The sequence below is a fragment of the Cetorhinus maximus genome, chromosome 17 (assembly GCF_964194155.1).
Source record: "Cetorhinus maximus chromosome 17, sCetMax3.hap1.1, whole genome shotgun sequence".
In the NCBI taxonomy this organism is placed as follows: Eukaryota; Metazoa; Chordata; class Chondrichthyes; order Lamniformes; family Cetorhinidae; genus Cetorhinus; species Cetorhinus maximus.
Genome location: NC_135895.1, coordinates 33,928,420 through 33,942,656, shown reverse-complemented (window position 1 = coordinate 33,942,656; position 14,237 = coordinate 33,928,420). Strand labels below are relative to the sequence as shown.

The window sequence follows — 14,237 nt, the reverse complement described above, 5'->3', positions numbered from 1 at the left end:
GAGTCGATACTGTGGAGCCACTTCCTTGTTTAGCCAATTTTTTAATCTTGTTTTCAATTACATCGCATTTGCGGATACATGCATATCCACACCCGTGATTAACACTGGTGGCAGCAAATGGTGCTCTTTCTCTTAAAACAGAACAATTGAAAAAGTAATTCAGGATTGTATAGTGTCTGGATGCACTCTACTTGATTAGCATTGTGTACTTTGTTATTTTGTGACTAGATTTATGACTTTAAACCTGTATATTCATCTTGCGCTCATTCTAATTCATCCCTTCCTTCTGCTGCTGCAAGTGCAAAACCAGGTTATTAGTTTTGCTTTCATTAGAGTGAGTTTATTTTGTCTGGAAGAAAATTGCATTTACATATTTAAAATCGCTTAAAGGGTTGTGTGCTTTTCCATCCTGCTGAGTGATTTAGATTTTGTATGGGCAGTTGCCTGAGTGCATTTGTTCCAAGTGTGAACACAGTGGGACTTAAAACTGCAATATATCCTGAATGATTTACTTGGAGTGGAGCATTTGATGGGTTCTTAGCATCAAAACTCTTTGTTTGTTATCCAGCATCAGGACAAAATTTGAAAAGCAAAACAAAATACTTAAAAATAAACTTTTCCCCTGCTTTTCCATTGTAGTAGCCAGAACCTGCATCTGAATATTGATAACAGACTGCCATTGGCACTTACTGTCTGTCACTACCAGTATCCTGTTTTGAAATCTGTTGCAAAGAATTATTTCTGTCTTTTTCTGGTGTTTTTAATTTGGGGTATTAGGCACTGCTTGGGAAGAGTTCCTTCAACCTGACTTTACGAAGGAGATGAGCCATCAACTTGGGGTACTTATGCTTGAATAGTTGGTGATAATCCACCATCTGATTCATGGAATCATCAGTACCTTGTAGCTTGGGATAGGTTGATTGCAGTTGGACTGAAACCCGTGACCTGGAAATGGCTTTGGCGTTGGTGGCTCTTTTTCAGTCTTGCCAGGAACTTCCACTTGCTCTGCAATTTCCTGTTAGGTTTAGGTGTGATGAGTTAAACGCAAAGCGAGCAATTTCTACTTAAGGAAGATGTTTACTTCAAATTTTCACAAAGTAGAGAGGACTTGTGGTGCTAAGCATTTACATATGTTATTGGTGCCCTAATTATTTATGTTCTTAATTTTCACAAAATTGACCAGTTAGTCTGTTGTGTGTGCATTGATATAAAAGCTGTTCTTGTACAAGTCTGTCTGTAGCACAATAGGTGGAAATTGAGGAAGGTTGGTTAGGAGAGGAGATTAAGCAATATAGCATGTTGAGTGATGTGTGTGTTTGATGCATTAGAAACCTGTGATTTTGCCTCAGAAATACAAAATGCTTTTTTTTTCCCCCAGAGAATTTTATTTAGAAAAGCTTGCGTGTGTTCAACTTTCATACTAGCCCAAGATGGAGCTGGAGTGATACTATCCTACATAACTGTGTAACACTGCAGTATCTGTTTTATAATTGCATGGTCTGCTCAATTAGATATTAATTTTGAAAATGTTGTCTGGTATTCAGATTAATTTCCAGTGTTTATTTGTGTGTTGTCACAACTCACTAGGGATAATGCACTGTAATATCAAGCTCCTCTGCTCGCCAAGCCATGACAAATGTAAGAAGTTTGATTAGACCACCAGATTGCCCCAATTCTACCTAACTGTTTAATTTAGGTTAACAGAATACGAGCACCAGGTTTGTAAACTTAACAAGTAAATAACTTTATTAAACAAATTGTCTGTAACCAGTGGCAGAAGAAAGAAATATGAACTGCTAGCTTTTAACTCTATAACTTAAACTCTACCCATTCTTAAACCCACCACCCCCCCCCCCCCCCCCACCCCCCTCACACACATACGACACATGACACACAAAACATGGATTTTAAGGGGGAGATAAAACAGTTCAATAGCACCAATCCGGAGTTCAGGATTAGATGGGTTGACTTTGATTGCTTTCTTCCAAATTCCTTGCAAGTTGTTGTGGCTGACACGAGGTGGTCTCCCAGCACTTGCAGTCTGTGGTTGAAACTTGCTTTTAATGTCACTACTGGTGACTTTTCCCCTTTTCCTCCTGACAGGGGTTTCTCAAAGAAAGCAGGATACAGCGATGTGAGGGATAGCCAGCTAGCTGCTATGGCAGGATTACTGGAATCTTACAAACAACAGGAGAGTGAGGTTTCAGGTCTTTCCTCTTTTCAGGCTAGGAGCTGATCCACTGCACTATCCCCACACAGGACCTGGCTCCTTGGTTAGGAACCAATCAAAACACCGTCGCTAGGCAGTTCCCTCTTAAACCAGGCCTCCTTTCCAGCACCATTCTCTCCAACCTGGCACACACTGTTCTAGGAGATAGCAACATTGTAGATTTTCTTCTTCCTGCTCTAGTGAACGTCTCTTTAAACTGCAGCCTTTGTGGTTTTTAAAGCCACAGTCCAATCTTAAAGCCACAGTCTGAGGAAAAAATAAAACTATGTTCCTTACATGCCTTCACCCTTAAAAAAATGAAACACCATTTAAAAAATGAATTTCATCACGGGGTATGTGGTACATAGACAACAAACACGAGACTTACGCTCATTCATCCATCCTTCCCCTTATACAATCTTAACTGATTTTCAGTAATTTACACCTGGGATAATGCATCCGCAAACACATTATCTTTACCAGCAATGTGAACAATCTTTACATTGCATGGTTGAAACAATAGACTCAATCTAAACAGTCTCGCATTTCGACACCAATGGATTATAGTCAGTGTAGATTAGTGTTTCCTTGTTATCGTGTCGGGCATAAACTTCAAAGTGTTGAAGAGACAACAACAATGCTAAAGTTTCGTTTTCGACTGTAGAGTACTTCCTCTGATATTGATTTAGTTTCTTAGAAAAGTACCAGCTTCTCTATCCCTAATTTAGCATCTTGTAATAGAACTGCACCTACCCCAGGTCACTAGCGTCAATCACCATTTTAAAAGGTTTGGAAAAGTCAGGGGTGGCCAGCATAGGTTCAATTATTAAGATTGCCTTCAGGTTTCCGAAGGCTGCTTGGCATTCTGCCGACCATACCACTTTTGCCTGTTTTCTTAATGAGTTGGTTAGAGGTACAGCTATTGTGCTGAAATTAGGCACAAACTTCCTATAAAACCCACAAATTCCCAGAAACCTCATAATTTCTCGTTTGGTTTTAGGAATGGGAAATTCCATTAATGCGTTCACTTTTGCTGTTCTCGGCAACACCTGTCCTTGTCCTACAATGTGATTTAGGTAAGTTACCCTTGCTTTTGCAAATTCGCTTTTGGCCAGATTTATGACTAAGCCAGCTAATTGCAGTTGTTTAAACAGGTCTTCTACATGTTCTTCCCATGTGTTGCTATATATTATGACATTGTCTAAATAAACCACACAGTTGGGTACTTCAGCTACGACTCAAATCATAACTCTCTGGAATGTAGCTGGGGCATTCTTAAATACAAAGGGCATGACTAGGCATTGATACAACCCACTTGGTGTAACAAAGGCACACATTTCTTTAGCCTTTGATGTTAATGGCACTTGCCATCAATAGATCAATTTTAGAAAGAAATGAGGCACTGCCTACCCTATCAATGCAATCCTCTAACCGAGGAATCGGGTATGAATCTCCTCATTACTACATTCACTCTCCTGTAATCTATACAAAATTTAATGGATCCATCCAGCTTAGGAACCAACACGACCGGTGAACTCCAGCTGCTTTGGCTGGGCTCGATCAATTTATTTTCTAGCATATATTTGATCTCTCTTTCTAACTGAGCTTGCTTTTCTTGGCTCAACCGATATGGATGTTGTTTCATCGGCACTGATTCTGCTATGTCCACATTGTGTTTAGGTAATATCCAGATGTATCTCTACAAATTTCCTTATGCTTCCCAAGTGACCTTATTAGATCTTCCCGTGGTCCTTCGTCTAAATATGAGGACACAGTGTCTAACTGTCCTAGTATTGTCATATTGGCTAGTCGAATTGTAGGTGGTTCGCTTTGTACACTGTCTACTTCTACTACTACCTGACTTTTACTGTCTTTGTTATCCTCCACTACTCTTACCACCTGGCACACTTGCTCTTTCTGATCATCTCCTCTGCAATGATACTGCTTCAACATGTATATGTGACATAACCCTTTCTTCTTCCTATGTTCAGGATTATCTATATCAGATAAGTCACTGCACTAACTCTCCCAACTATCTTGTAGGGGCCATTGAATTTCATTTTCAGGGGTTCACCCTGCAAAGGTAATAATACCAATACTTGGTCTCCTGCTTGGAACGTTCTAGTTGAAGCATGTTTGTCTGCCCATTCTTTCATTCTGGCTTGTGAAATTTTTAAATGTTCTCGTGCTACTTTACATGCTTCCGTGAGTCTTTCTAGAAACATGGAAGATTCATCTTTCAGCTTCAGGTACTTTTCTTTAATTAGTTTTAATGGGCCTCTTATTTCATGACCATAGAACAATTCAAATAAACTAAATCCAGTAGATTCGTTGGGAGAATTTCTGGTAACAAATTGTAAGAAACCTAATCCTTTGTCCCAATCCTTTGGGTATTCATGGCAATAGGTCCTCATCATGGTTTTTGAGAGTCTGATGGTATCTCTCTAAAGCTCCCTTTGTCTGTGGGTGATAGACAGTAGACTTTAGTTGCTTGATTCCCAAACTGCTGATTATATCCTGGAAAATTTTAAACATTAAGTTAAAACCTTGGTCAGATTGCATTTCAATTGATAGGCCATAAGAAGTGTAAAACTGAATTAACTTTTCCACTACTATTCGCTGTAATTGTCCTTAAAGGAAATTGGGTAGTCATATCCATGATTGTCAGGATATATTGATGTCTGGCTTTTGTTTTGGGAAATGGTCCTACACATTCTATTAATACCTGACTAAATGGTTCTTCAAAAACTGGTATGTTTTTTAAAGGTACTGGTTTGATTATATGTTGAGGTTTACCTACTACCTGACATGTATGACACATTCTACAAAATTTCATTACGTCTTTAAGGAGTCTCGGCCAGGTAAAATGCCTGTTTTTTGTTGCTTGGGTTTTCCATATTCCTACATGTCCTGCCATGGGAATTTCATGTGCTACTCGCACTAACTCCTTACGATATTTGAGCAGTACCAATATCTGATGAACAACCATCCATTCCTCATCCACAGGTCTGAGGGTGACTCCACTTTCTCATCAGAACTCCATTTTTAAGGTAATAGCACTCTGGAACTCCTTATGCCTCAACTTCAGTGTGAGCTGACTGTGCTAACTTGTTTAACTCTGGATCTGCTTTCTGAGCCTCAATTAAGGAAGACATCCCAAACACTTCCGTTGAATTATCCTCATCCTTAAAGAAAGTTTTGGCTACTCTAACATCTGCTCGTGATATTATATTGACCTCTGGTGATGGACTTTGTTTAGCCATTGCTCTGGTCACTACACATGATGAAAAAATACCAGGAGCCTGTTCTTGTAACTGCTCTGTCTCTTTAGCCTCTTTTGGACTTTCTGTGATAACGGGCGAAGCTATAACCTTCATTCCTATCAAATCACTCCTCAGAAGTAGATCCACCCCATCCATGAGCAATTTCTTAACCACTCCTACAACCACTGATCCAGACAACAAATCACATTCTAATTGCACATTATACAATGGGACTGGGATATACTCTCCACTTATCCCATTTATCAATACTTTAGCTTCCATTCAACTCTCTGGAGGGAAAACTAGGTCCTTCTCCAGCAAAAAAACTTTGAGTAGCTTCTGTGTCCCTTAATATAGCTATAGGTTTAGCTACATCATTTGGTGAAAAAGGGGTTCTCTTCCCTTTAGATAAAAGCCCTTTATATCTCTCATCTGCCTTATTCATTTCACCTGCATTCACCGCAGTGGTTACCTCTAGACCCTTATTTGTAGTTAAAGCTACAGTTTGATCCGTGGCTTTTTTTAGTTCCCTTTTCGGACTCACTCTTATGAACGCCAGTAAGCCCCATGGGCTTCCCTCGCAACTTCCAGCATTCTGAACGAATGTGTCCTGTTTTATTACAGTGGAAACAGACCTTTGAGTTTCACCTCCACCCTCAGTATCTTCCTTCCTAATCTGGGGAAGAGCTCTCCAAGTATTCCCAGCTATCCATTCTTTACCCTAGCTACTTGCCTTTCTTTCACACTCCCACTTTCTATCCTTTACAAATTTATAGGGTTGATGGAAAGGAGGTTTGGTTTTATGGATCAGCTCATAATCGTCAACCATTACTGCTGCTTGCCTGGTAGTTGCAACCCTTTGGTCTTCCATGTGGGTTCTTATTACAGAAGGTAGGAAGTTTTTAAACTCTTTCAAGAGAATGATCTTTTGGAGAACTTCGTAGGTAGTTTCGACTCCTAATGCTCGTATCTGCCTGTCAAAACTGCTTTGTTTAAGCCTTTCAAATTCAATGTAAGTTTGCCTAGGCTGCTTCCTTAAATTTCAAAATTTTTCACTGTATTCTTAAGGGACCAATGCATATCCACTCAAGATGGCCTTTTTCTCAACATCATAATCCCTAGAAATCTCCTCTGACTGTGAAGCATAAACTCCCTGTGCTCTACCTGTCAATTTGCTCTGCATGGGCAATGTCCAACTTGTCTTTGGCCAATTCATCTGTTTAGTTATCTTCTCAAATGAAATAAAGAATGTTTCAACATTTCTTTCTTCAAATTTTGGAAGAGCTTGTACAAATTTAAACATCTCCCCACTGAATTCTGATCTGGACATAAGTCCTGCTTTACCTCCTGGTGTCTCTTTTTTTAACTGCCAACATTATAAGCTGGAATTCTCTGTCTCTCTCTTTTACTCTTTCCTCCTTTTCTAGCCTCACCATTTCTAATTCCCTCTGGAGATCAAGTTTTTGCATTTCCATTTCTTTTCTTTCTCTCTCCTGCCTTTCTGCCTGTTCCTTGTAGAATGCCCTTTCTCTTTCTTTTTCTGCTTGTTCCTTTTGGAATGCCCTTTCTCTTTATGCTGCCTCTAGTTCCAATTTTTTCATTTGCAACTGAATTTGAGCCCATTCCAATGAACCACTCCTGGAGAGCTCGGTCTCTCAGGTATTCCTTCCAGTTTTAAATGCTGTGCTATATCTTTGATTATCTCTGTTGTCTTAGCTTTGGCAGGCAACCCTACTCTTAACTTACTTGCCAATTCGATTAACCTGGCTTTTGGAATCCCTTGTAAAATTGTCAGGGACATCTCTTCCGCTTGCAGGAAGGTTTTAGCAATTTCCATTGCCATCTTATTTTTGATAGTACAAACCTGCTGTTTCCTTTTAACTTCTATTACTTACTAAATCTACAACCAAATTGTCATTGCCTTTTGTTCCAAAATATCTCAGACGAGCCCCCAAACTTTGTCAGGACTCACTGGGGATAATATGCTGTAGTATCACGCCCCACTGCTCGCCAAGCCGTGACAAATGTGAGAATTTTGATTAGACCATCAGATTGCCCCAATTCTACCTAACTGTTTAATTTAGGTTAACAGAATACGAGCATCAGGTTTGTAAACTTAACAAGTAAATAGCTGTTCTTAAACAAATTGTCTGCAACCAGTGGCAAAAGAAAGAAATGTGAACTGCTAGCTTTTAACTCTGTAACTTAAACTCTACCCCTTCTCAAACCCCACAAACACACACACATAAGACACACAAAACATGGATTTTAAGGGGGAGCTAAAACAGTTCAATAGCACCAATCTGGAATTCAGAATTAGATGGGTTGACTTTGATTGCTTTCTTCCAGATTCCTTGCAAGTTGTTGTGGCTGACACGAGGTGGTCTCCCAGCACTTGCAGTCTGTGGTTCTTTGGTTGAAACTTGCTTTTAATGGCTCTACTGGTGATTTTTCCCCTTTTCCTCCTGACGAGGGTTTCTCAAAGCAGGATACAGCGATGTGAGGAATAGCCAGCTATGGCAGGATTACTGGAGTCTTACAAAAAACAGGAGAGAGAGGTTTCAGGTCTTTCCTCTTTTCAGGCTAGGAGCTGATCTACTGCACTATCCTCACACAGAACCTGGTCACTTGGTCAAGATCCAATCAAAATGCCGTCGCTAGGCAGTTCCCTCTTAAACCAGGCTAGGAGCTGATCTACTGCACTATCCTCACACAGAACCTGGTCACTTGGTCAAGAGCCAATCAAAATGCCGTCGCTAGGCAGTTCCCTCTTAAACCAGGCCTCCTTTCCAGCACCATTCTCTCCAACCTGGCGCACACTGTTCTAGGAGATAGCAACATTGTAGATTTTCTTCTTCCTGCTCCAGCGAACATCTCTTTTAAACTGCAGCCTGGTAGATTTTAAAACCACAGACCAATCTTAAAGCCACAGTCCAAGAAAAAATAAAAATATGTTCTTTACAGTATCACAACAAAATTCAGTCTCTTGATCTAAGAAATTAAAATCTTGTCTGACAAATGTCGCTATGTTACTTGTCATTTAGAAAGAAGTTACTTCTACATTGCACAAATGTAAAAAATCAAAAAGAAATTAAAATTAGCCACTTAAGACACATGGACTTAATTTGGTTGGTTAACTTGATGCCTATTGCAACCAGACAAATCAGGTTGGCTGTGGATCTTTATTGTTACGATCCCCATGGAGAGCAACAACTTTTAAAAGAAATTTAAACTTCCAGTTAATAGCAAAAAGAATGACATGCAAGATTTTATGTTTTAAGACATTTACTTTAACAAAAGACTAACAACTATTGACTAAATATCATCTTTGTGCGCAACTCATATTTTAAACAAAAGAACAGAATAACCCCCCCCCCCCTTTTTATTTTAGCACAGCTGAAAAAACACACTTTACAGTTATATGTTACAATGTCCTTTCAGTTGACGTTCAATTCTCCCGAAATTAGTCTAAAGTGATTCTTAGCTCCCGAGCATTTACTTCTCAGATTTTCGTTTCTCAGTCTTCTAACTTCAACTTCTAACTTTCAACTTCTAACCACAGAACTGTCATTCATAGTGAGAGTATTCCTGGAGATCATCCTCCTAGCACAAGCTAGGGAAATCTTCCAGCTTCATTTTAACTTCTCACGAATTTGGTCTTTTCAATATGCGCGCAAGCTTCTACCCACATTCCAGTGCAGTGAACCATAGTCTCTCTCTCTCTCTCTCTCCCCCTCTCTCTCTCTCTCTCCAATGCAGCGAACCATAGAGATGCTCTCTCTCTCTCTCTCTCTCTCTCGCACTCTCACACTCACTCTCTCTCACTCTCCTCGCACTCTCACTCAAACTCTCACTCTCTCTCTCTCTCTCTCTCGCACTCTCACTCTCACACGCTCTCACTCTCTCTCTCTCGTGCTCTCTCTCTCTCTCTCTCTCTCCCCAGTGCAGTGAACCATAGGGACTCTCACTCTCTCTCTCACTCTCTCTCTCTTTCTCTCTCTCACTTCATTTTACTTTAATATTAAAGACATAATCCCAAAACATAACAATCTTTTAAACCTCATCATTGTAACAATATATTAATGTGCAGTTTAATGCAGTTTAATGGGGTGGTGGGGGGGGGGGCTGGAATTTTAACCCTGCATGATGGATGTGAAAGGATTTTGGTGGTGTTAAAATTTAAACCATCTGAAATCCAAATCCAGTTTACCCCACTTGTGGTTTCAACTGAGGCAAATTGAGGGTGGGTGACTGACCTTGAGAGGTGGGTTATTAATTTAAATATGTTAACGAGGTTGTGTGCTTCAAATTTTAACAGACTTTGATTGAACAGCTATGGGCTCGGTTTCCCAGACAAGTGGAAGGACGCGCAAAGGGACAAACCTTACCTTTCCAGTGCTGCTTGTGGGTTGGGAGGGGCAGGAATGCTTCTCCCCAGCCACTCAACATGTCTACTTCCCGACCCACAATCAGTTCCTCAAAGCCTCCCTCCTTTCTGCTCCCTGGCTAAGGCCTTGCTGCTCATCAGCCAGTCAGCCTTTCGATCTGGCCAGATGCCAGCTGGGAAATGGGGGGAAAAAAGTCAAATAGGGTCCATATTACTATCATGAAAGTGTAATAATTTTCATAATATTTTTCTGGTTTATTGTAAAGTAGGTTTATGGGGGTAAGTATAGTTAGGTCTGTCTGTGTGTGATTTAATTACATTTGGAGTGCAAGTTTTAACTCATCAAAAGAAGCTAGGGTGTTTGATACGCTTTTGAGTAAAAATGGATGCTGGCTTAGCATGTAAGGTGTGAAGGGAATTTGCATTTTTAGATGGATGAAGGGAGATTTGGATATCAAAGGGATTTTAGCCTGTTTACAACTAGCCAGATAAGCAAGGCTAAGGAATATATTTATTTTCCCCAAAGATTAGTAACAATAAATAGTAGCAACATGAAAGTTTTTATATTGTGAGGAAGATACAGTTTCAAAGACAAATGAAACAATAGAATTTACATATTAAAAAATAAACTTTTTTTTAAAGGAGAATGAGGCGCTGTGTCAGGAGAAGGCATGCGAGATCTAACAGATGTGTGTCAAATAGCCTTAATGAAGCCTCCAGTATTTGTGCATAAGTCTGCTGTCTACCGAAACTGAAGCTGGAGAAAAGTTATTTGGAATTCCACAATCCAGGGTATTTTTTAATTTGCTGGATCTGCTTAAAGTCTAAAATCTATTTTGTACCATTGCCTTAAAGGGGGTGTAACTGGGAGTCAGGTGAATTAGGAATTTTAAAAATTATTGTAGTAGTAATTGTATGTATGTTCTTGGCATCTTCCATCTTGTTGATAAATATTTTACTTTAACTTCTTTAAATCTCTAAAACTCTTGGTGGACTACTTCTGAATTCAGTGCACACATCTCGAAATAAATACAAATTGCAAAACCATTGTGATTTTTAAAATTCACTCACTGGATGTGGGCTTCATTGGCTGGGCCAGCATTTATTGCGCAGCCCTAGTTGCACTTGAGAAGGTGGTGGTGAGCTGCCACCTTGAACTGCTGAAGTCCATGTGGTGTAGGCACACCCACAGTGCTATTAGGAAAGGAGCTCCAGGATTTTGACCCAGCAACAATGCAGGAACGGCGATGTGTTTCCAAGTCAGGATGGTGAGTGATTTGGAGGGGATCTTTCAGATGATGGTGTTCTCATCTATCTGCTGCTCTTGTCCATCCAGATGCCAGTGGTCGTAGTTTGGAAGGCGCTGTCTAAGGGGCCTTGGTGAATTCCTGCAGTGCATCTTGTAGTTGGTGCACACTGCTGCTACTGGTGTGTCGGTGATGGAGGGAGTAAATGTTTGTGGATGTGGTGCCAATCAAGCTGACTGCTTTGTCCTGGATGGTGTCAAGCCTCTTGAGTGTTGTGGGAGCTGCACTCATCCAGGCAATTGGAGAGTATTCCATCACACTCCTGACTTGTGCCTTGTAGATGATGGACAGGCTTTGGGGAGTCAGGAGGTGAGTTACTCGTCACAGGACTCCTAGCCTCTGACCCACTCTGGTAGCCACAGTTTTTATATGAATAGTCCAGTTCAGTTTCTGGTCAATAGTAACCCGCCAGGATGTTGATTGAGGGGAGTTAAGTATCAAGTGCGATCAAATTTCCCTTGTGGATTTGGTCTGCCTGGCACACATCATCTGCCACTCATAACAATAACATGCATTTCTTGGTTTCCCAGCTGGCACAGCCACTCCCATTCCTTTGCTTCTTCCTCGTGTCCAAGTAAATATGAGATGAAATCATTTTTTGGAATATGCAATTTGTTTCCTCCCTCTTTTGCAAAAGGTTCTAACTAACAGTTCTGTACGTAAGACTAGAAATTAGGTAAATTCTGAAGATGAAGAGTGATGTGGAAAGAAATGATCCAAAATAATACAATGAAGCCCAGTGGGAAAAGACCAGAACGTGCCATGTACTTATTTATGATTTAAATTTCTTATGTTGCTGTTATGAAGCTTCTGGGTAATAAGATAGCCATTATTGTGAGTTTTCAGATTGGATGATGGGAAGTCAACTGATAATTTGTAAAGGGTAAAACTCTGACTTAGATCTTTAAAACGTGTTCTACTCTTACTGGCTTTCTTGTCCACAACCTATTAATCAATTCTCAAATTGATAAGTTGTCCAAGAAGTAATGATTTTAAAATTTTCCAGCAATCAACTCAAATGTATCTTTGAATTGCAGTAATGGTATGACAGCTGTTAAACCTTCATCTAAAAAATGTCACAGTTGGGATTTGGATAAAATATAATATGCAAAGTTTTGCTCATAGTTTGACATCAAAGCCCATGATTAGATTGCTGCCTTGTAATCAATGCCAAGTATCTAATTTTCTTTATTTTAAAGCATGTGATGAGCCTGATGCTGGAAATACTGGCTGCTTGCAGGGTCTACCTACAATAGGTTCAAGAATACAATTTCCTTCTTAGCTGATAAGCATAGTGAAAAAAAGACATGCCATCTAATCATTTTTGTCTTGCTACAGCCAGTGCTTGTGGTCAGTAGTCAAAGATTGTGCACATCAGGCAAACTCCTGAACTCAGATTGACAGCTCTGGTAAGGATTCTGCTGCAAGTATCTGGCTGAGGCTTTTTCTCATTTAATAGCTTCTTTTGAGTAGAAGGAATCCATCAAACTAATATCGCTTTTTATTAAAGCATATTCTTTAAATTGAGGTTAATTAGGCAATGCATTGTGTACAACACCTTGGTGTGCTCCTTTAGCAGATCTATAAACCAATATGAAGTAATGTCTTAGTTAGAATAGGGACACATATTTTCATAGTTCTCCATAGTGCTACTATATACATAAAGTTTGTCCAACCTTTTCGCACTGTGGGGTGGGGGGTGGGGTCACATTTCAATATTTTTCCCACTCAAGGGACTGGTGAGCAAATTTCAGAAAGATGAGGTCTGGCACAATGTTAAACATGAATTTTTTTTAAAAAAGCTGATATATGAAAATAAACAGCTTGCTGAGCAAAGAAGAAAATGTCAAAACGATAAGTTGATTTTAAAAAATGAGTTCTAAATAAAGATAATGATTAGAGTGTGAAAGGGTGAGTGTATGTGTGTACAACTCTCTCCCAGTCTCAGGGTGTTCTCTCTCTCATTCTCTCTCTCGCTCTCTCTCTCTCATTCTCTCTCTCTCTCTTTCATTCTCTCTCTCTCTCTTTCATTCTCTCTCTCTCTCTCATTCTCTCTCTCATTCTCTCTCTCTTTCTCTGTCTCTTTCTCTCTCTCTCTCTCTCATTCTGTCTCCCACACGCTCACATGCTCGCTCCTCTCACACAGGTGCTCTCACACACACACACACACACACACACACTTTCCTCTCTCACTTTTGCTCCGAGGCCTGCTCTCCCGCTCCCCCTCACTCTGAGATTTGCTCTCCCCCCCCGCCCTTGTTCTTGCCCTGGAATTTACCTTGAAAACGTCCAGTCAGAGGCTGCTTGTTCCCTTCATTTGCTGCTGATTAGGCTCACCAATGAGCCTAATCAGCAGCAATGCAGAGAAAAAAACAGTCTCTAATTGGATGAGCAACTTTACAGCATTTTTCAAACATAAGTCTGTTGAACGTCCAACAAGCTTGCTGGGCTGAGTCCAGAGCCTGCGAGTTGGACGCGCCTGATATACACAGTGCTGCAATTAAACTGAGTTTCGAAAGCATCTGTGGAGAGAGTGTCAGTGTTTCAGATTGGTGCTCCATTGACCTGAAACATTACTAATAATAAAAACAGAAAATGCTGGTAAAACTCAACAGGTCCGACAGCATCTGTGGAGAGAGAAACAGAGTTAACGTTTCGAGTCGATATGATTCTTCAGAGCTAAAGAGAAGTAGAAAGGTGATGAAATGTATACTGTTTAAGGGGGGTGGAGCAGGTGAAGCTGGACAGAAGGCCAGCGATAGATGGGGGCTAAGGAGAGATTGACAAAGATGTCATGGACAAAAAGACAAAGGGAGTGTCAATGATAGTGGTAAGGGCTAAAGAAGGTGCTAATAGTGGCCTTAAGGTAAGAAAGCAGAATGTGTGAATAGCAGAATGTTCTATTTCAGATTTCCAGCATCTGCAGTATTTTGCTTTTCTGTTATATTGACCTGAAACATTAACTCAGTTTCTCTCTCCATAGATGTTGTCAAACCTGTTGAAAATTTCCAGTATTTCCTGTTTTTATTCCAGATTTCCAACCTTTTGCAGTCCTTTGCCCTTGTATGAAT

The 14,237-nt window shown here is 40.2% G+C and overlaps 1 protein-coding gene across 4 annotated transcripts in view; it reads left to right on the top strand.

The window, feature by feature from the left end:
• Positions 1 to 14,237, top strand: part of LOC144692310 (zinc finger SWIM domain-containing protein 5) — a 248,934-nt gene that overhangs the window by 72,208 nt on the left and 162,489 nt on the right. The window contains exons 2-3 of one of the 4 annotated variants that reach the window (XM_078560966.1): positions 3,210 to 3,285; positions 6,249 to 6,363. The exons of 2 other annotated variants lie outside the window; for them this stretch is intronic. In XM_078560966.1, coding sequence (XP_078417092.1) covers positions 6,342 to 6,363 — 22 coding nt within the window. In that variant the 5' untranslated portion in view covers positions 3,210 to 3,285; positions 6,249 to 6,341. The remainder of the gene's footprint in view (positions 1 to 3,209; positions 3,286 to 6,248; positions 6,364 to 14,237) is intronic. One more of the 4 variants, XM_078560967.1, reaches the window with a different exon arrangement.